Source organism: Phalacrocorax aristotelis, chromosome 13 (assembly GCF_949628215.1).
Source record: "Phalacrocorax aristotelis chromosome 13, bGulAri2.1, whole genome shotgun sequence".
Taxonomy (NCBI): Eukaryota; Metazoa; Chordata; class Aves; order Suliformes; family Phalacrocoracidae; genus Phalacrocorax; species Phalacrocorax aristotelis.
Window position 1 is genome coordinate 9,451,498 of NC_134288.1, and position 21,155 is coordinate 9,472,652.

At 47.3% G+C, this 21,155-nt stretch overlaps 1 protein-coding gene across 1 annotated transcript; it reads right to left on the minus strand.

Moving 5' to 3' along the window:
• Window positions 1-1,481: 1,481 nt before the first annotated feature.
• LOC142064024 (BPI fold-containing family B member 4-like) lies at window positions 1,482-20,800 on the minus strand. Its single transcript, XM_075108543.1, has 17 exons — window positions 20,584-20,800; window positions 13,357-13,455; window positions 12,560-12,689; window positions 11,702-11,816; window positions 11,085-11,189; window positions 10,664-10,819; window positions 9,174-9,237; window positions 8,686-8,749; window positions 8,145-8,236; window positions 6,911-7,084; window positions 6,059-6,112; window positions 5,229-5,396; window positions 5,050-5,117; window positions 3,615-3,657; window positions 3,011-3,074; window positions 2,558-2,634; window positions 1,482-1,954 (listed from the first exon to the last, which is right to left on the minus strand). The coding sequence occupies exons 2-17, from the start codon at window positions 13,360-13,362 to the stop codon at window positions 1,931-1,933; spliced, it is 1,404 nt and encodes a 467-aa protein (XP_074964644.1). The 5' UTR covers window positions 13,363-13,455; window positions 20,584-20,800; the 3' UTR covers window positions 1,482-1,930.
• Between the last annotated feature and the right edge of the window lie 355 nt (window positions 20,801-21,155).

The following is a 21,155-nucleotide window of genomic DNA, read 5'->3' on the forward strand; positions in this document are numbered from 1 at the left end:
AACCAGAGCAAAACCTTGTACAAACAAAGCCTGTTATGGCAGCCTGTGGGCAAAAAGGATGGATAGACACCAAGCCCCCATGTTCTGGTAACCCCGAGGTGGCACAAAGCAGCTGCGAGTGCTTTGGCTGTGGGGCTGACAGTGCAGGTCAGCCGAGCTGTTCATCCTGCCCACCAGGTAACAGGGTCACACAACCCCCTGAAACCCTGCTCTACCAACACTATGGACACACCGGCATCAGAGAGCACAAGCAGTGGGGTCTGAAGTTCCATGCTCCCGGCTCACGAGCATGGTCCAATGGTCCACAGTGTCCCTTCTTGTTCACAACTTGCCTCATAGATATTCCTCACGCACATGGTTTAGCTGGTGGCTGGGGCTGCCCACAATACACTACTTGAATGGGGAGTCCCATCACCATGCAGGAGCATCATTTCTGCCCAGGGACAGAGCAAGGTCTGTTACCAGCAGCTGAATGGCCTTTGGAGAGCACAGCCCCACCAGCAACATCAGCCTGCATGGAGCTGGGAACCAAAGGAGCTGTTCAGACTTGCCAAAACACCAGTCTTCAGCATTACCATGTACTTCAACCCACCCAAAACCCTCCTTCCACGACACAAGACACGCCTGCCCACACAATGACAGTAAGTGACACCAGGTTTGCCATTTGGCACAGCACAGGAGACCTCTGGGCAGTTTGCATGAGCCGGGACTGCCAATGGGTCCAGCGCATCCTCTGCTGTGTTCAGTGATTATTCTGCAGCATCTCACTGGGATGCTGGAAATTAATGCAACAACCAAGGGCTTTGGCCAGGCAGATATTGAACTACTCTTACCTTTAGGCAGAAATGCAGAACAGGATGTTGCCCCTGTCTGTTACCTGATCGGTGCTAGACTTCTTCCACACACCACCCATGCTTTAACACTGATGTACCACCACCAACTTTGGGGACACTGGCAATAAATAATGTCTAGTGCTGTTTTTTAACAGGTATTTGAGAAGCCATTTGGGACCTCATGTTTGTTTATTTTTTATCCAGAATCATATGTTTTTCTGAAATCAAAAAAGCCTGAATTCTTTCCCGTGACATGCAGAGACCAACTGACTGTCACATCAGCCTAAGCAAACATGGACTATTTCACGCAGATAGGTGTGCTCCAGTTTAATTGTACTTACCAGTTACCTGGTAATGAATCCCTTCAGATTCTATTAGGAAATGCTTCATGACCTTTGGAAATTCAATTCCATTCTGATTTCTACTTGTGGATTAGCATCTAGTCAGTAGGTTACCTGGCCAGGAGTAGCCACGAAAATGCAAGTGTTTTTTTTCTAAGGAAGTTTGAGTGGAAAAAGTTTTCAAACCACAAACCCAAATATCAGTTGTCACAAAGGAACCAGATCCCATAGAAAAAGGCAGGACAGATACTGTCCCTGAGAAGCATCAGAAACCAGAACCTCATTCCAAGCACTAAAAAAGTAGGAATGTTTATTAAAAGAGTTACATGACAAATGTATCCTGAGCTCCTGCTCAGCACTTCATACCCTTCTGAACGTGGATGGTGACATTTACTTAGAAAACCATATGCAACAAGTTTACTTTTTTGTTATATCAAGAACAATTTTGCCTCAGAACAAATTTAACAATTCCACTCCAGCATCACATGCAACCGCTATAACTCTGCACCCAAAATCATGCTAAGTTCTCTAAATAAATATTCGTACACAGAGCTGCCTAACGGGTTTTGGCTTATGCAAGTATCTTAGCACCCACATGAGCCAATTAACTTTAGTGTGTCTTAAATGTTTTCAAGAATCTTGAATCAAGTTTAGAAGAGAAAAGTAGATAATGCCAGTCTCTGTGTTCCATCCTCATTGGTCTTTCTTCTTCTTTCTCTGCCCAGAAAGACCTCTCCATGCCTTGTACTCCCCAGCTCACACAAGAATCGCCAGCAGGCCCTGAAGAAGTGCAAGGAGCAACACATCCATGTTATTTCCCAACTTCAAGGGGTGCTGGTTCACAATAGCTTGTCAGAAACACACAGTGAACCAAAAACCCTCTTGCAAAAATCCTCACATCAAATTTTTAATAGGAAGGGCACTGTACGCTTTGGGAAGTGTTGGAGAATATCCCGGCCCCTCTGGGGCATCTCCAGGATGCACAGGGCTGAAATTTGCTGTAATTCAAGACATTTTGACCAGAGCCACTGGAAAGGGCTTGCCAGACCCCATGGACCCACATCAGAGCTGCTCACACAGAGTTCTCCAGAAAGGAAAGGCACCCTGGGTGGGGAACCAGGACCTACCCCAAAGGGGCTGAACATTGCTCATTGTGTACCTGGTTCGATAATACCTATTGGCATGAAATACTCAGCAGCATTTTCTGACCTGAAGGAGGTCAGACAGAGCAACCTTTTCTGACCTTTCAAGGCTTAAAATCTATAGCTCTTGCATACTAAACCACCACTGGCAGGGTCCTGTTACAGGAGTCAGCTGCTAGAAACAGCCCCAGTGACCTGCACTGGTGCCTTGCAGGAGGAAATAGCCCTTCCAGACACTTACCGCTAATATCTGAATATCCACCTTTATTAAGGGAATGCCCAGCACGTTTGGCAGAGGGATCCCGATGCCCAGAGCACCTGCAGGGAACAGACAGGTCCTTACACACCACCGGAGGAGTGAGCCCAGCTCCTGCCCCAGGACAAAGCTGCTCCCAGGGAGGGTGAAGGGAGCAGAGCTGCTCAGGAGGCATGGACAACTGCAGCACCACTGTGCACGATGCATTTGGCTTTCCTTATGCTCTCTTCCACTAACTGTTGCTAGGGGCCTTAGGACTGAAGCTAGGGTGGATGGTATAAGAATAAGGTTGGGACTTTTAACTACAGCCTCAAGATGGGTATTGCAGGCCTTTAAAGGCTCCAACTCTCCTGCTACAGCTTTCAATCACGCACACCTACCCCTCTCCCCTCCTCAGTCAAAACACTCCCAATGTTACAGCTATCCCGGGCACCTTACCGTTGATAAGGGGCAGTAATGTTTCTGCCAGCAGACTGCTGAAGTGTGGCTTCAAGTTCGAGATCTGAACCAGAGAAGGAACAAGTGTGTGAGCGGTGTTGCCAGGCACACAACAGCGGCAAGCATAGCCCAGCACTGCAGCTGGAAGACAGCCAGTCCTCAGGACTGGAAATCACTTCCCACTTCCCACTGACACAGCAAAAGAACAAATAGTCCCTCTTTTCTTTAATGCAAATCTACTTTTCTTCCTCAATTTGTATTTGGTCCTTCCTTTGGGAAATCTTCTACCAGGTAAAACTCCTGCTGGACGTCCATGTAAACTTTGACCAAGCAGGGGTGAATAAACAAATAGACTTCAGGATTTACATTTGCATTATTAGAAAAGGCAGAAGAATTTTTTAAAAGTAGCAAAAGAAGAATTGCTATGACCTACAAAGTAGAGCAGCTAACAACTAAGACCCTTAGCAGACGTAATCCATCACAGCCAGGACACATTTCAGCATCACACAGCAACTGCGTGTCTCCCTGCTTCCCAGAGCCGCAGTGCACAGCACTCAGGCACTCCGCCCATCTAGTAAAGCCTAGACTGGTACAAGAGACTTACATTACTGATGCCAACATCAGAAGACTCCAAGGAGAGGGAAATGCTGCAGGGAAAGTAAAGCAAACAGCACATCAGACAGCAAGTCACTGGCCAGAGCTCACAGACCCCTACCATGTGAGCCCTGCCATCTCCTGGTGCAGCGTTATTCAGCCTGCGGGCATCATCAGGGCAACCATAAAGGGATCACGATATCATAACACAAAAATCAGGCACTGCCACACTTGCAAGAGAGAACAGAAAATAGGAAAATAAAAGCAATAGATCGATACCAAAAGCTTCACCTAATTTTTATTTGCTTGTAAATGAAGCAGCACTGCAACAGGGCACACACTAACTCCTAGCTTCCCCTTCCTTCTCCCGTGCCCAGGTAGTTATTCACCTTGGGAAAGGGGTCAGCTCTTGGCTAGCTGAGAGCAGAGCTTCTAGAAAAAGCATCCAGTCTGGATTTAAAGATCATGAGCTCTGGAGAACTTGCTACAGCTCCTAATCTATCATTGCAATCACACAACTATCTCCATAGCTAAAACGTATGCTTTATTTCCACTTTGGATTTCTCTTTTCTACTTCCACTGAATCTTATTATATCTTTGTCTATTGAATTAAAAGCCCTTTGATGCATTTCTATTCTCTATATCCCTGCATACAAGCTATGCCAATGTTGCTTCTAAATCTAGCTCTTTGACAAGCTAAATGTCTTGAAATCCTCAAACCTCACACTATAAGGAATGCTTTCTAATCTTTAATCATACCTTGACTGGCATTAATGACAGTACTTTCCTTTACTCCTTTATCACTCATGTCCAATATCAGACATTTCAAACTACTGTCCAGGATCAAAGTCAAGCTGACAGTCTTACAATTATTCAGGTTATCTCATCTCTCCTTGTTATAAAACTGACACAGACTTTTCCTCCAGTCTCCTAAAACTTTCCCACTGTTGTAATGTTTCCGGAAAGTCAGCAATACTTGTCCACCTCGTGCCATCAGCCAGGTATGAAATTCTCAGATTCAGGAAATGAAATGTCTGTTTTACGGACACTGAAAGACATTTCAAGCTAGCAGCTCCAGAGCTAATATTGCAATGCAGAGAATGTCACCATCCTGTAAAAGGGCAGCACTGCCTGGCTTAGTCACAGCCGTGTTTGTGCAACACTCCTGTCCCTTCTGCCGTAGTTCAGGCAGCTCCAGCAGTGCTGTGTCACCAAGGGACGCGCTGTTATAGTGCTCAGAGTGTCCCTGATGAGTTGCAGTCCTTCCTATCATCCTGCTCTCTTCGGGCTATGGCTTCCCAGCAAACTGAACCTGTACCCTGAGCTCTGGGAATGCCAGAGTCTCCCAACGTGGCTGAACACCCAGTGCTGTCTCAGGAGAATGAGGGTGTCCAGCAGGCTGGAGCATTGCCGCAGGCTTTGCTTTGGGTATAGGGACAGCCTACCTGCCCAGGGACAACCCCAGCACCAATCTGCCTCCAGCAATCGACACGTGGGCGTTTAGACTGAGGTCCTGCAAGCAGACAGGGAGAGGATCAGCCCATGGAGATGTCCCCATTCCAGCTGCCAGTCACTTGGCTGGCTATACACTTCACCAGTTTGAGGTCTTTACATCCACACTTACGGCCTTCAGGAGCAGGAGGTTGAGGGTGGTTCCATCTAAACGCTTAATGAACACCTGAATCAAGACCGAGAGCTCGACGGTGGCTTTGTTTTCTTCCAAGAGGATAAGCGGGTTCCCAGACAAAGTTAGCTTAATGTTCAGAGGACTGGTCCCACGGCAGGTGGAGCACTGTGGGAATCAGGGACATATGGAGGTGGCTACCCGCACCCCACACACTGGCCAGGCAGGGGATGGGCCGTCCTCCCTCTGGTGGACTCCCACAGCCCCTTAACTCTGTAGGGCCTCCCACAAGGTCACACAGACCTTGGACAAGCCAAATTTACAGAGCCTATAGGTCTGGCAGCACAGGTCAGCACTCCTGGCTGCAGGCAGTAAGGGGCTGAGGAAGCAAAGGTGGACAGAAAGCAGGCTGTGGCCCTAAGAGGGTGCCCATGGTGCCCAGGAAACGGGAGTTGCCAGGCATTTATCAGTTCTTTGTGTCAATGGCTGTGAGCTGCAAGAGAAGACACTCCCCTGCTTAGGGAGTGGGAAAAGGTAGGCTACAGCTAATGGTACACAGGAGGACAGGCGCTGTGCAGAGGCTGCTGAGGGCTGAGCACAAACCTCCGGTCCCTTCACCCGCTCCCATCAGCTGGTCACACAGCAGGGCAGCCTCAAGCTGTGCTGGCGCGGTTTGGCCATGGTGCACGCTCAGCGTGGCTGAGGGGAGGGGAGCAGAAGGTACTGAAGACCTTTGGCAGCTGCACCCCAGCATATCCAGGAGCATCACTTGGATGGCCTCGGGCCTGGCGAGGTTTACACAAATCCTCGTGCCAGCGAAATTCACTCACCCCAGCAGGAATGAGAGTCATGATGTCTTCTTGCAGATGGCTGGCATCAGAGAACTGTTGGAGCAAAAGCACAAGCAGCCCTGATGAGCACTCCAGCTGATTTCAGCAACACCATCCTGCCAGGGCCGCCCCTCTCCCACTTGTGTCGCTGCTCCCAGCCAGATCGTTCGCACTCCCGAGGCCAGTCCCTGGGGCCTCATTCAATCAGTGTCCCCAGTGAAGCCGCCGGCACCTCAGTCACACACAGACCTATGTTACAGCAGCACCGGAGCCCTCTGCCTTTTCCATTGCTCCCCAGCTGCCTGGGCGATTCCTGGTCAGTCATTAAGTTGAGAGCAACCAGCAGCAGAAGGAAAGGTAACCCACAGGCTTTCAATGTTTGTCAGTATGTAGACCCCAAATACTTCCCAGTGGAAGTACAGATCAGAGGTACAGAAAATGCATATGCCTAGAGAATTGTATTGCATATATGAAGTTGCTTTTCTCAGTGACTTTTTAAAGAGTCCTTGAAACAGATTACAGACCTCCAAGAGTCTGTGGCATAACTGGTACACAACTGGTTTCAACAGGTTTCCCTGGGGGTGCCCATACAGAAACAAGAATGGCTGATCGTTGCATGTGCTATTATAGCTTTCTGAAAAAAGCAGTAAGGACGCAGTGCTGGGGCTTGAGCATCTGCAGGTGAGCACATGCACATGCGGGCCCCAGACCAGCCACGTGCTGAGCACCAGCAGAGGCTGTGCATGCCATGAATGCCATGCACAGCTTGCTCCCTGAGCAGGCCTAAGGTCACACTGATGCATGCCCCTTCCCACCTCCCCTGGCATGACACATGGGTGCTGCTACACTCACGACTTCTGGCGCACAGGTGAAGGTCTGCGGTGGTATCTGGATCAGGAGGGACAGGACTGCATTGAGAAAGCTCTGGCGCAGTCCCAAGATCAGAAGTTTGTCCATCAGTGGAGGCAAAGCAGAGGGGGATGAGTCATGGGGGATGATGCTGCCTCCCACCTGCTTCACCGCACCCTGTGAAGAGAGGTGACACAGACGTTAAACCTATTCTTCAAAGCCATGAAGCATGCCCAGATCCTCGAGACGGATAGTACTGGGTCTGTGCCAGCTGAAACGGCCCTCCTCTCACCAGCCGCTTAGGGAAAACATTGGACTTGGAGCAATTCCCTCTATATTTAATAGACAAAAGGAGCTGATAAAGGCCAGAGTGCATAACTGAGGCCTTCTTAGCTAGTAACACACCATGTCCAAATCACAACTCACTGCTTCAGTTCATCCTTGAGATTTCACTCCAAGAGCAAACAAGCGGTGAAAGTGCTGCCAACCCAAACCCAGCAGTCCCAGCCCTGCGTTCCCTCCCTCCAGGGCCCAGCCAAGGGTGAGCCACCCTTGGACTCCACAAACTTGCACTGATACCATCTACTTGCTAAGGACACCAACTCTGACCATCTGGGGATGGTGGGGGCAAAGACTAATCCCAGTGAAGTATCTGGACTAAAGCAAGAGCAGCAGTGCTGACTGTACAGACCACAGTGTTTGTTATTAACCCTTGCTATTCTTTTTTGCTTATGTCCCAGTTACTTCTCACCAGCCACTTTTATTTAAGTTCTCCAGTTTGAAAGCACTGTTTGTTTTTTGCTGGTTTTCTTTTTTCACCCCCAGTGAGATAGTAGTAAAAAAATCCATTAGCTCGGTTTAATATTCACCCACCACAAAGACTTAATAGCAAAGGCAGAAAACAATAGCACCCCGTCTGCAGGCAGGATGAGGGAGAGGATGAAAACTGCTTGTCCCAGCAGTTACAAAGAATAGACAAACACTCTCAGGCAGTCTCAGGATAAGTTTGCAAACAGAGCAAAAGCGGGCTTGAAGAAAAGTACACACAGTCACTTGGCGGTGATTTGGATAAGGATGTAAATATTTAGCTAGCATTTCCAGAAGAAGTTGTTAGCCCAGCTCCCCCCCATGGTTGTACTGGAAGAAGATAACTGCTCCCACAGGACAAGGTGAACAGTCTGAAAGCCACCACAATGCAGTCACACTTGCAGAGCCTTGTCACCCAGCAATAACTTACATCTAAATCCAACCCAAGGAACAAGCCAGAGGTAAACGGGAGGCTCGCCAGCTGGTAGTGAATTGTTCCTGCTGTACCAACTGGGATCACCGCTTCATGGAGGGAAAGAGATCATTACAACATCAGGAAATGTGCTGCAACACAAACTCATTCCCTGACTCCACAGGCCCCCAGCCAGACCTCACACCCACAAACCAGTTCCCGAGCATGCACTTCTGAGGGATGCTCGCTGCTACTCAAAATGGACAAAACAGCCCCAAATTCAGCTTTGTGGGATCTGCCTTTAGAATACAGCCTACAAAAAGCATCAAAGATAATAAGCTAAATCCAAGGGTAATGTATAAAAATGGCCTAAGGAGGACCAAGGTGTGAGTGGATCACTTGGACTGCTTGGGTGTGAATTCAAGGTTCAATAATAGCCCTGCAGAAATATAGCTCCTCCCCAATGCACTTATGGACTAGACATGGGAAAGGGCGCTTCCCACCGCAGGACTGCAGGGAACGTGAGGAAGCAGCACCTCATCCTCCACAAGAAACGCACCATTGAGAGTACCCAGGAGCTGGATGTTCACAAGGTTGACGACGATATCAACTACTGGACACAGCTGCAACACAAAGCAGAAATGAAACTGCTCAACCCCCCTTGCTACCCCTCTACAGGGAGCCATCACCCTACAGCCTGATCAGACCCACTCCTTTTAATCTAAATCCCCAGGGGAAAAGTGCTGTCTGGTATTAGGCAGCAGCTGGGATGCTGTGAAGAACTTGGGGGCAGTGGCGCACATGTGGAGCTGTGGTACTGCACCAAAGGGGACTGCCTTCATCTGGAGAATATTTCAGGCATCACCCTGCAGGCAGAAATATACAGGCAGCAGCCAGGCTGACCACGGGCATCCCTGTCAAGCGGCACATGCCAGTGACATGGGAAAGCAACACAGAAAGACAGTGCAGCTTGCTGTGACCTCATAACATGTTGTTCCTGATATTTCTGCGTTTCAGCTATGAAAGGAGGGCGATATTCAGGCTTACCAGACCAGGCAGAGTTGCTGTCAGCTGCTTAAGCACTATGTCATTTACTGATAGGGAGAGTAAGCTGGAAAGGAAAGAAAAAAATTTCCAGTTACTACAAACACAGCTCCAGGAGACCAAAAGGTCCCCAGCCTTCACTTTACACACTACTATGTCTTCAGTCATCCCTTCAGGGACACTGCTGCAGCTAATACTGGCAAGAGCAGGGGCTGTGCAGAAGGCAGGAAGGGCAAGGAGCTGCTCTCCTCAGCGAGGGGAGAATTGAGCTAATTTCTGAGAACTGAAGCTTCAGCATTTGGGGTGTGCAGACATCATTGCACGAAAGGAGTGAGCCTCTCACAGTATAACCTGAGTTTGATTGTCATCTTCTGGTATTTAAATCAGTGGTGTAGTTAAGGGAAAGTGGAGTCGTAATGAAATATCTTCATGTTAGTTATGGGAAACAAACCATTTACATGTGGAATAACAAGAGGAGAAATCTGCTGCGTAACATTTTGACACTGCTGCTAAATAGATCACTCTGGGGTGCGTGATGCCTGCAGGCAGTGCAGAACAATTTACTTTTGATAATCAATATATTTCTGGACTATTGAGTTAGAACATGCAGCAGCACACTTAGCAAGCCACAGACAGCAGGAATTCATAATGCATCTTGTTATTTATGTCCAAGTTCTGCCTATAGGCACAGCTGAGGAACTGCTATGAAGTCAATCACATGTACCCCCACTCCTCCTTACCCCACAGGGACCACACCATCACTTTAATCCTGCAAAAACTTAAAATATGACCTGCAGAGTGGGTGAGCTGTGTTCCTCTACTCACTTATGCAGCCTCCTTCAAACCAGCTGCTGCCCCGATTGGAATATAATGCATAATGCAAAAATTAATTAGAAGAAATGCAATGAACCTGAAAAGTGAGTAATTCAAAAGCAATAAAAGAAAATATTTCCCATGATGAGTTTACCGTTGCATTCATCAATACACCAAGTCAGCAAATTCTTTCTGCCAAGAATTTAAAAAGACTGAGCAAGAGATGGCACATTTGCATGGAATTACACACCCCCACAGCAGTCAGACCAAAAGCCCATACGCCCAGCATCTTTCTGTGACAGCAGCCAAAGGCAGAGTATAAAACCAGGACAAGAAATGGTGCTGTTTTCCTAGAACACTCCTTGCCCTATTATTCCTACCCTTTGGATATCAGTTCACTAGCTAAGTCTAAAGTGCACTGGAGTAGGTACCAAACATCATACTTCAGATCTTAAAATTTCCACGGGCAAACAGGGCAAATTAACCCTCATCTTCCAACAACTACATTTTTTGCCAGTTCCACTGAAGCAACTGGCTTTGGCAACAGGAAAGAAATTACTTCCCCGAGGTCTGGCTCTGTATCAGCTTAGCACCGTCTGTGTCCTGGCAGACTGTCTAGATCATTGGATAAAGAGACGAGGATTACAAGCAATGGAAAACATAAATCCACAGGCACTTACCCAGAAAGCAGCTTGATCTTTATGGCACCAAGAATGCAGAGGCAGTCTTCAATGACGACCTGGACAGTGCCCGATTCAAAATTTGTGCATTTAATGTTTGCAGTAATGTTCACATCCACTAAGATATCAATTAGTTCTGAAAGAAGGCCAACCAAGCTGAAAAAAGCAAATGGGTTGAACAGATTTCACCTCTCAGCCTCTAACCAGAGAAACTCAGCAAAGCCAGAAGCAACAAACTGCACCTCCATCTCCTGCAACTCATTGCAAATACCACAAGCCATCTTTCGGTGCCTGTTCTGCTCTGTGACTTTATTATAGGTAAGAAACACCTAGAAATCCATAAAAGATGCAAAATGTTGTGCAATAGGAAGCCTGTGGGAAGGGGTTTCCCTTAGCAGCCACCGTGAAACACTACACTCACCAGTTGCCACTGAGCTCCAGCTTTGCAGCGATGGTCAGCTGGACCCCGATTCCTGGCAGCAGCACCACTGACAGCTTGGGGAGCCGAACCTTGACAAGGTGTAGGCTGCAAACAACAGCAAAAGCTGGCACAAATTAAAAGCATCTTCTAACAGCTGAGCAGCTGTATGCGCTGAGGAACATACAGCGCCCACAACACCACCACCACCTGCAGCTGGAGGCATGAGTATTATAAGCAAGAGATACCAGCTCCAGGATGAGGGACAGAGTCTGCAGCTGAAACCCAAAAGAAGGCAACCTCAAACCAGATTGGCGTGAAAGCCAACTTTATAGAGCAATCAACTTTTTCTCTCTGTGGCACCTTCCCCTCTCTCTCAGTGCTGTCAAGCATCTCAGATATCAACATCAGCATCAGAGCCACCATTCTGCATCTGCATCCATAACCTGCAGTGCACTTCACCATCTACCTTGCTACCACACGAAAACTTTTGTCAAGCCAGAATTTCAGTATCGAAATAAAATGAGGATAACTACTTGGGCCAATCATGACAACTGCAGCTCAGCTTCTGTTGCTTCAGAATTGCTGCTCAAGGTGAGAAGCCCTCACTCTCCACTTACCCAGTGATGCTGGTGGGAGAGTTCAGCAGACCCCCTTCACCCATGATGTTTGGGAGCACAAGGCCCTGGAGGTGCTGCTGGAGAAGTCCGTTCTGAAGTATGGCATCTGAGAGAACTGGAAAACATCTCTGCATGAGGACCAACACTTGCAGCCATGACGTCTCTCCGCTTGGTCAGATCTGTCTTGGCAAAGGGGTCACACAACAAAGCCCCCCACCGCGCAAACCTCCTTATAAAGTTGTTACCTGTCTCAATGCAGTCAAATCACACAGGGGATGACATTTTACAATGTGTAGTAAGCCAAAAGTCCCCTTAGTGACTTTACCAGGAGGAGTAGCACTGGAGAGCATCCCAGACCTCCAACGTAAAGATTACAGTGCGGTTATGCACTACCAGCAATGACAATGACCCTACTCAGTGGGAGCTGTGCTTCAACTCACAGCTTGTTTCCCATTTGTAAAGGGGTTTTGTTTGTTTGTTTGAAATAGAAACAACTTGAAACAAGCCTCCTTTTTTTTTTTTTTTTTCTGGAGCATTGCAAATATTAACAAGGCTGCTAAACTTCACAGCAGTTATTTGTCAACTATCAGCTGCTCCAATATGGAAATGAGAAACTAAGACAAAAACAGGAAGCAATCCAGATCTAGCCCTGAAATTCTGTATGGCTGTTTGGTGCTGAAAAGTATCCCAGTTCTGGAGCAGAAAGATTTCCCTGACCCGTGAACCCAGCAATGGCTGTCAGAAGTCTGCAGCCCCAAGGAACTACAAAATAAAGATGAAGACACTCAGAAGGTTTTACTCCACAACACAGTCTCACATAGCTTTCAAAACAAAGATAAGTTCATGCTTTCTAGTTACCATTCTGCATTGCCCCTGGACTGACAGCGCAGGACAGGCCGGACAAGACTTCTTGAGAGGGCGAGAGGAGGCCACAGAAAAAGACAATTCCAAAAAGCTTCAACATCGTCATCGCCAGAAGACTCCCCTGCTGGCAAGGGAGACATCAGGGTGAAAAGCTGGGGGAAAGCCTCTAGGAAGGGATCCCAGTGTCCTTATGAGGAAAAAGGTCTAGTGAGATATCCCTTCTCTACTCTTTATTGAGCTCAAGTAAGACTCTCCTCAAGCCTGGTGCAGCACAACCTTGTTCAAGTCCGCTCACATGGACAGACTTCAAACATGGGTCAATAAAAGCCCTTTTCTTGTCCTTTGTGAGTTGCCCCAAATATTCTACATGTTCACACAAAATAAAGCCACACTGCTTTTCACGTGAACTGATGTTTAAGCAGTCATAATTTCTGTATCTCTTAGATGAAAAGTTACACATGTTTTGGTGAGAGTCTTTGCCAAGAGAAGCATCTGAGGATTGTTCTTGTTTTTTCTACTTTTCAAAAGCAATAACTAAAGCTCAAGTAATAAAAATAAGCTAACTATAGAGTTAAATAATTATTAACATAAATTTAATTATGAAGTGACAGACATAGGCAGATGGTTAAGAGCTTGGTGCACAGCAAATTCCCAAACTAAAGAAGCCAAGTACTAGACGCTATACGCATCTTTCCAGAGCTATAAGGTGGTAACACTGCTACCACGCACGTCTCCCTGCCACCACGCAGCCTTCACCAGCTGAGGCTTTGAGGCACAGGTGATGGTATTACCTGCATCAGCTGCAGCCAGCTGGGAAGGGTGCTCGGGTCTGCTCAGGCTCTTTTGGAAGTCGTCGAGACTCTGCGTCGTCCTCCCTTTTTTTCCTGCAACTGAGATGGAAGCAGTTGCCCTTATATAAGGACTGCAGCCAACGAGACACACCTTTTCCTCACAACCTCCACGTCTCACTATCATCTCTATCTACACTCCTGCTCTTCGCAAGCAACAACCAGCTGCCACCTCTGTGATTTACACGAGGTAACGTCACTGCTGACTCTTTGACCAGGTGCTGTGTCCCTTTGTGTCCTGAATCACTCAGATGCCGCTTTTCACCCCCCCAGTCTGTTTTAGAAAGTATGCCCTGTAATGGTGGTGATCTCCATGATTTGAGAAAAGTCAAATTTTAGGAAATCAGGAGAATTACTAAAGCATCTAAACCTGACAGGAGGTTGATGGGGCTGCCTGCCATGGGCAGGCAGCGCACAGAGCACACGGGCACAGATTCAAGGAGGCTTACAGTAAGAAATTATCTACTTTTCCCAAACCCTGAGAAGTTGTAGGACTTATAATGCTCATTCCTGTTTCAAATGCAACACAGGAAAATATCTTCTTGACAAAAAGCAGCATGGAGAAGTTGCAGAAACTGACAAATGTTGGCTTTGTTAAGACCAAGCTTCAAATTGACTTCAATTGTATCTGTAAAAGGTGTCATGAATTGACTGTAAAAAAAATGAAGTTGAAATGAAATGTATAAAGCCAACAATAAATATTATTTTGAATAAGCAATGCTTATGTTTTGTTTTATATAGCTAGTTTTTTAATATAGATACATTTATATAACATTCATATACTGAATGAGTCAAAGGAGCAGAAACGCATATTTCAAAGGAAAATCTCATCCCACAGGGATCAAAATCTCATCCCTCAGCAGACGCCTTGGCCGGGCTTTGCGGAAGTTTCCATTGTGCAGGTCCTCAGGAAGATCTTATCTGGTGACTTTGATCAGGTCTGGTCACCCGTGTTCAACATGGATCGACTCAGATGGAAAACAGGCAGCAAAGGACTGCTGAGATGATTGGGAAAACGGAGAGGGGCCAGTGCTCGGCCTCGCGGAACAAAGACGAGCAGAGATACAATCATTCGCCACAAACACAGGAGAGGGGTAAATACTGGGGAGGGAGAGGAGAGGGGAGCTGCTCAGGCTCAGGGACAATGTTGGCACAGGAACAAACACAAGCCAATACACTCAGATTGAAGTTAGGAGAAAGCTGCCACCACCACAGTTAGTTTTGGGCTAACTTTCCCATGGGAATACAGAACGCAGCAAAAATAGTATTAGGATGTTCTTCAATACAGCACAAGGTGTTTTGCAGTAACAGCGAAGTGCTCTCGCCCAGCAGGAAGGTCCTCCAGTACCTGCTTCCAAGGGCTCAGACTCAACAAAGTAACTCCATCACAGAAAAGCTGTATGAGCTCTTATTTTATTTAACACACACTCAATCTGGACTGCATTTGGTGTGCTGATGACAGTCTAGTCCCAAAAACAGGGAATGAGGTTAGCCCCTCTGAGAAGGCTGGAGTAGTAGAGCAAAGTCAAAATCCATCTTCCCCAGAAGATGCAGCCCAGCTGCCCACTGAGATTGTGACTGCAGCGCTTGGTCAGCAGGGAAAAGACATGAAGCAACACTGTGGCCCACTCCCAGGCCCTTTATGGGGTGCCAGGTGCAGAGCCACACAAGCGCAGTCCTTCCCGCGGCCGATCCCTCGGCAGCACACCACGGTGCCTGCATCCGACCACCGGCTCTAGTCCTGCCTTCCCCATTTTCTTCCCAGGTGCCTCAGGGTGATTTACACATACTGGTTTTAGCACTGACTCCACTGCTTGCCCTAATGCGCTTTTACTGCCTAGGACAACCTATGCATGTTTCTCCTTTTTTGTTCCCTTTCAAAGATCCTCATCCCAATGCACAAGGGTGAGTGGTCATCATGAATGTCCACAGTGAAGAATTCAGGAAACTCTGCCTTGTACATGCTACAGGAATATCACTGCTGGCAAAAGTCAGCTACTGAGCATGTACAAAAGCAGATTTCCAACTGGTTTCAGACATGCCGCTGTGTGTGCAATAAACACCCAAGTTGTTGCATATGCACAACACGACTGCACGCTCAAACCAGATAATCTCGCAGTTAAATGGCAAGAGGCAGACATTGGTGTTCGTACCTGACACACACGTATTGTACCAACAGCAGCGAGCAGAAGCTGTAAGGAAAGCAGCACATTTTATACACCGCTGTAGATATTTCTTCTTGCTGTGCGAGTTTTTCTTATTCAGTCATATCCTTTGCCTCCCTCTTACGCACCTATATTTCATTCTCTCCTTGCAGCAGTGATTTAGATATCACTTACCAGAAGGCTGAATTCAGTTCTGCAGTGACAAGGGAATATATATTAAAATGAAGCATTGCAAGAAATGCTAGATGAGATTATCACAACACAAATGCCGGAAAGTGGAAGGGCTTATAGAAAGAGTAACACCCGCAGAGGAAAGATGCTCCAGAGCAGCCTCTGGCATTCTGAACTGCCCTGAGCTTGTGGCTGAGAAAGATGGCAGGTTAAACTGCAACGGGAACTTTAAAAAGTAATATTAAAGTAAATCAATATTATAACTTATTTTATATTATTAAATTCACTGATATTTTTTCTCTAATGTTCAGAGCCATAGAAGCCTAGGGAAAACTTAGGAGAATTGCATACATCTCAACCTAAAATGTGGCACAACATCGAAGAAGAGCAACAAAAAAAAAAAATCTTAATTTTTCCACCACAGTTTGAAGAATACCACCATACTTTTATGACAAATGAATCCTGTCTCTCAAGATGAAAAATCTAAATATTGTAGCAAGAATTACACCCTGTGATGGAGCTGCCTTGTAAAATATTCAGCCTGGTCTCTTGCAGGGACACTTCCTGGAAGTAGGTGACTGCTTCCAAACAGATGCTGTCAACATTAATGAAACTGCTCAGTTCAAATATGGATGGAAAGTAACTTCCCTCATGTCAACAAAAAGAAGGCAGCTCAAGAGAAAGGAGAAAGCACTCAGGTAGAAAAATGACACAGCAAACCTCAAACTAAATTAGGCTGCTAGAACAAAAACTGGAAAAGGAAGGGGATAAAATGAAATAAGTTTTAAGCACTGGCTGCACCTGGGCTGTGAACTTCCAGTCTGGTTTCCAAATAGCTGAAGTTCAGCTTTATCAACTGTTTTCCACACCTGACACTTCACTGGGGAATACGGCGACAATGGCAGTACGGTCAGATTTGCACTGCAGTAGGTCTGACACTTCAGCCAGTGTGTTGGTCAGTGGCAATTCAATCCAGAGACTGGAAAGCAAATGCACGGAAAAGTGTCATTTAATGCTGTATTCACTCTGCCTCATTGTAAGCAGCCTTGCTCAGGGGAGATTTTTTCCACTCCTGTTTATGAAATCGCTCAGGGAAGTGGAAGGAGGGAACCTCTCTCTGAACTCCCCAGTCCAGCGTAACGCACTGAATTACACTAACCAGAGACTGCGTTAGTGAAGCATCTATCATTGAAAGGTTACCTGTGCTCTTGTTTGGTTTGGGATGGATGAATCGTCCCAGAGCCAGACTCAAAAGCTAATTTCTAGCAACAGGATTTGTCAAAACATGAACTAAAATCTCCTAGAAAGGAGCTGGTGGGTTTCAGTAAGAACTGAAATAATCAAACCCTCAAAGTCCAATCCCAAAAATCAAAGTTTTGGGACTGGACTTTAGCCCAGGATTGTCAGAAGCCCACAATCCCCACAGCCAGATTTACAGTTGATTTAGCAGCTTCCATTGTCAGCGGTCCACAAGGGCAGAGCAGTTTAATTAATACCAATCACTCTTTATAACAACAGCGAGCCTTGCCAAATCGATCCAGGCTTGCATTGACCCAGGACTCCTGCTTAGCGCATGTACCAGGGACTTGTGGCATGTTGTGCGTGGGCAGACGTCAAAAGCATCCTTTTCAGGTTTACTTGTGTCTGATCACTCACCCATGCAGTTTCCTACACAGGGAACTTGAGAAACAGAAAGATAATTTCAGGGAAGGCCCACGCGGAGAGCACGGGCAGGAAAAACAAGGAGAAGAACGCGAGGCTTATGGGCAGCAGCTCTAAGGAGCTGCCTGTCAAAAGGAGTGAGAACACCAGCATTGATTTCTGGATGCATCCGCAATGCCGAGCATAAACAGCAAGGCAGAATAAAATCGCTGCCATGAGATAACAACAAATCAATGTCTCCAGGAATTTTATAGACAGGAAACTTTCTGCTTCCAAGATGTGAACTGAAGTAGAACGAGTGTAATGTTATCAGCCACAAAGAAGGGACAAACTTCATTAATCAGATGCAACATGATGTGTTGCAGTGCAAAAACAGAGACGCTTTTGCGGACATGTCTTCAGGCCTTACCAAGATATTGGAGCTCCACAGTGCAATGCTGAAAGTAGCACTGGCCAAAGGACTCACAGGAGGAACCAAGCCACACCAGGCAGGAAAGGCTGGGAAGCCCTGCAAACCCCTCCCCAGCTGCTTTGGGCAGACGTTGGTTTCACTGAGTTCTGCAATATTTTGTCAGTGTCTGTCTGTCATCGGCCTGCAGAGACTGAGTTGAAGCTGAGGTGGCACCCTGAGCATCTTTCTGGGTGAACATCTTGCATCTTGACTTTTTCAGGTCTAGCACATTCCAAGATTCCCGAGGCCATCCTTTTTCACCTGGCCCCACACAAGGCAAGCTTGGCCGCTTGCCACAAACCACCTGATGTTCAAAGGCCTGGTCAGGTCAGCAGAAGAGGCTGTAACCCTACTGCAGGACTGCCAGGAGTCCCACGCGACAGGACATGGGGCACACAGAGACTCACTGCCCCACATTTGGGGTGCGTGGCCAGAACCACCCCCATGTGTCTGCAGGCAGCTGCTCTGCACTGGCATCCCTGCGTGTGCGCTGCCTGGTGCACGCCCCAGCAGAGACATGGCAGCATGGATTTCTCAGTGATGCAAAGTGCACCTTAAAGTTAAATCTAGTCCTATATTTCAAACAAATGAATCCCTTTCCTGCCTTCTTCCCATCACTTCCAATCACTTGTGCTGCGAGCGCTGTGAACGCCTCAATTCCTCCTCACTCCTCATTCTTCCAATTCACTTTTTGCCTTCCTTCCAGCCTAGAAAATGGATTTCTGTCCATTTCATTGTCTCAGAAAGTGTTGGCACCATGATGCCAACAGAGACTTTTAAAATAAAGACAGCTATTTCCATTTGACTGAAGGAGAGCAACACAGACTCAAAGCCATGTTTCTGTATTGCCTCAGGTTTGGGGAAGCTTCACTTTACAAAAAGAAGAGCAATATTGAGTGAAATTGTCCTTGATCATCTCTATTAATCCCTGGGAATAATTAGCAGCAGCCTTATATTACACACATACATCATTTGTAAATAAAGATTTTAAGCTTTCTATCTTATTCTCAGCTTTTAACAGTGACTTGACATGGTCTCTATGGACACATCATCAGCACAGGTGGCAGAATTAGTGCCATGCTTTGTCCAGACATTCCTTTGAGGATAAATTACAGCCCCTACAAGTAGTCAGCGGTTTGAAGTCAGCGTTATGTAGATAAATGTTTATTTCTAGGAAGATACCAACTGTTCTAAAGAAACAGCAGCTGAAACAAGAGAGTGAGTTCATGTTTAAACAAATCTTGCTAATGAGTTAATTATCCTGACGAGTAGGACTTAGGTCTAACTCACCTATACGCTATTTCCCTTCCATTGTCAGTCAGTACATGAATCCTGTCTCAGGGCAGAAGCCTCAGAACACCAGTGCGATGCTGAAAGGAGGAGACAAAGAGGCATTGGAGGAGATGAAACCGGGAGCCAGCTGGAGGGGATGAAGTCATGCTGGCAGGGCAGGCAGCTGTCCTGCTTCTGACCCTACGTGGCTCAGCATCCCAATTCATGCCTACAACTGGCGTGGATAATTTTGAGTATCCATTCCCTGCCCAGCTCCTATGCACTGGGGAGACGTTACAGATCTCATAAGCACCTTCTCTCGGTTCCCCTGCTTCCAAACAGAAGAGCAATTTTGATGCAAAAACATGGGCAAGGGGAAACAAGTGAAGAGGAGCAAGAAACAGCCACGTTCCCCCACCCCATGATGCAGGCAGTGCTAGGAGCCTGGAGCTAACCCAGGACTGGGGCCCGCGCTGCCCAGACCTTGTACCGACATGGAAGCAAGCCGCCCTCACCCCGGAGAGGTCTCCCCAGAGGGTGGTGAAACACACCCACACACCGCAGCGAGCAAGAGCACAAGGGAGAAGCCCCCGGGGACACGCCGGGCACAGGGAGCCGGAAAATAGCCCGAGGCACACCAGCACGGGGCTGACACGGCCGGAGCAGCCAGTGCCGGCGCCCCGGAGCTGGCGGGGAGAGCCTCGAACCGGCGTCCGCCCGGGCAGCGGCCGGCTGAGGGTGGCTCCGCTCCGGCCCGCGGCGCTGCGGGGTGCGGCGCAGCTGGGGTTGTACCGCCCCCTGCTGGCGGCGTGCGGCCGCGCACCCTGCCGCCGCGGCGGCTCCGCGACCCCCACCCCGGGGCTGGGACCCCCCAGCCTTGTCAACAACGCACCGCCCAAAGATCAGAAAGGCTGTACGGGATCAGTGCAGCGCCGCGGCAGAAGAGTTTTGGTGAAGCTTGATGGCATTTAACGCACGGCTGAAGCGCTGGTGTTTATTAGAGCTGGAACCAAATGTAAAATGGTTGGGGATGTTACGCAGACAATTATTTCAAAGACATGCGCAGGATAACACTCTTCTGAAACAACTCATGGTAGGGTCAAATTGATTCCTGTGCACAAAAATGCAATATAGGCAAAAAAGGAGAGATATTTAATTCCCCTTTAACTCTGAAAAACAATTCGATGCGGTATCTGACACATTGCAAAGAACTAAGCATCAACCTGCAAAACAAATATAGCGCAGTGGAGCGAGTCACACACCAGGCCCTAGTATTTCACACTAGAGAGTGAAGTTAAGAAAAAAAGAATTGGTTCAAGGCCAATTTCACTCACACAGCAAAAACAAGACTTTGTTAATATTGGAAAAGCACAGATTGATCTATTAACAACAACCACTAACAAGCTCTGCAGCCAGAACTCCTCGCATACACAATGGCAATATACTCACCTACACAGACACACCAAAGGTACCCTGCCATCTGCGAGCGAGCGGCCCCACGGCACTGCAGGGAAGCACACTACATTACTCAGCTGCATAGCAGCAAAAAAGGTGTCATGGTTAAAAACTTGCTGCCATCTAATTAAAACCTAAATAAGGCGCCACGGTTCCTTTTAGCATCCTATCATTTAGCAAGAGAGACCCTTTGTAAACATTTGGGGGCACAGATGCTTACAACTGGAATTTGTGCGTGAAATTACAGAGTGCTCTGCTGAGACGTTTCAGCTGGATCACCACAGATAACGAAATGGCTGAACCACAGCACGCAGCCATTAATATTGTCTCTGAAATGAAGAACTGGATTCTTCAAGGCATCGCCAGGCTCTGGTAATTTTCAGCAGCCTCTCCTGACTGCAGATGCTCAGGCCATAAATAATCACTACATATTTTTGCTACCATTGATATTTTATTGCTTGAGGCAACCACTTGCTGGTCTGCCTCCGAGATAAGGCCAGGCAAGCTTCAGAGAGTTTGGATATTTTCAGTGATATCTTCTCTACATCAAAGTCCCAGTAGGATTT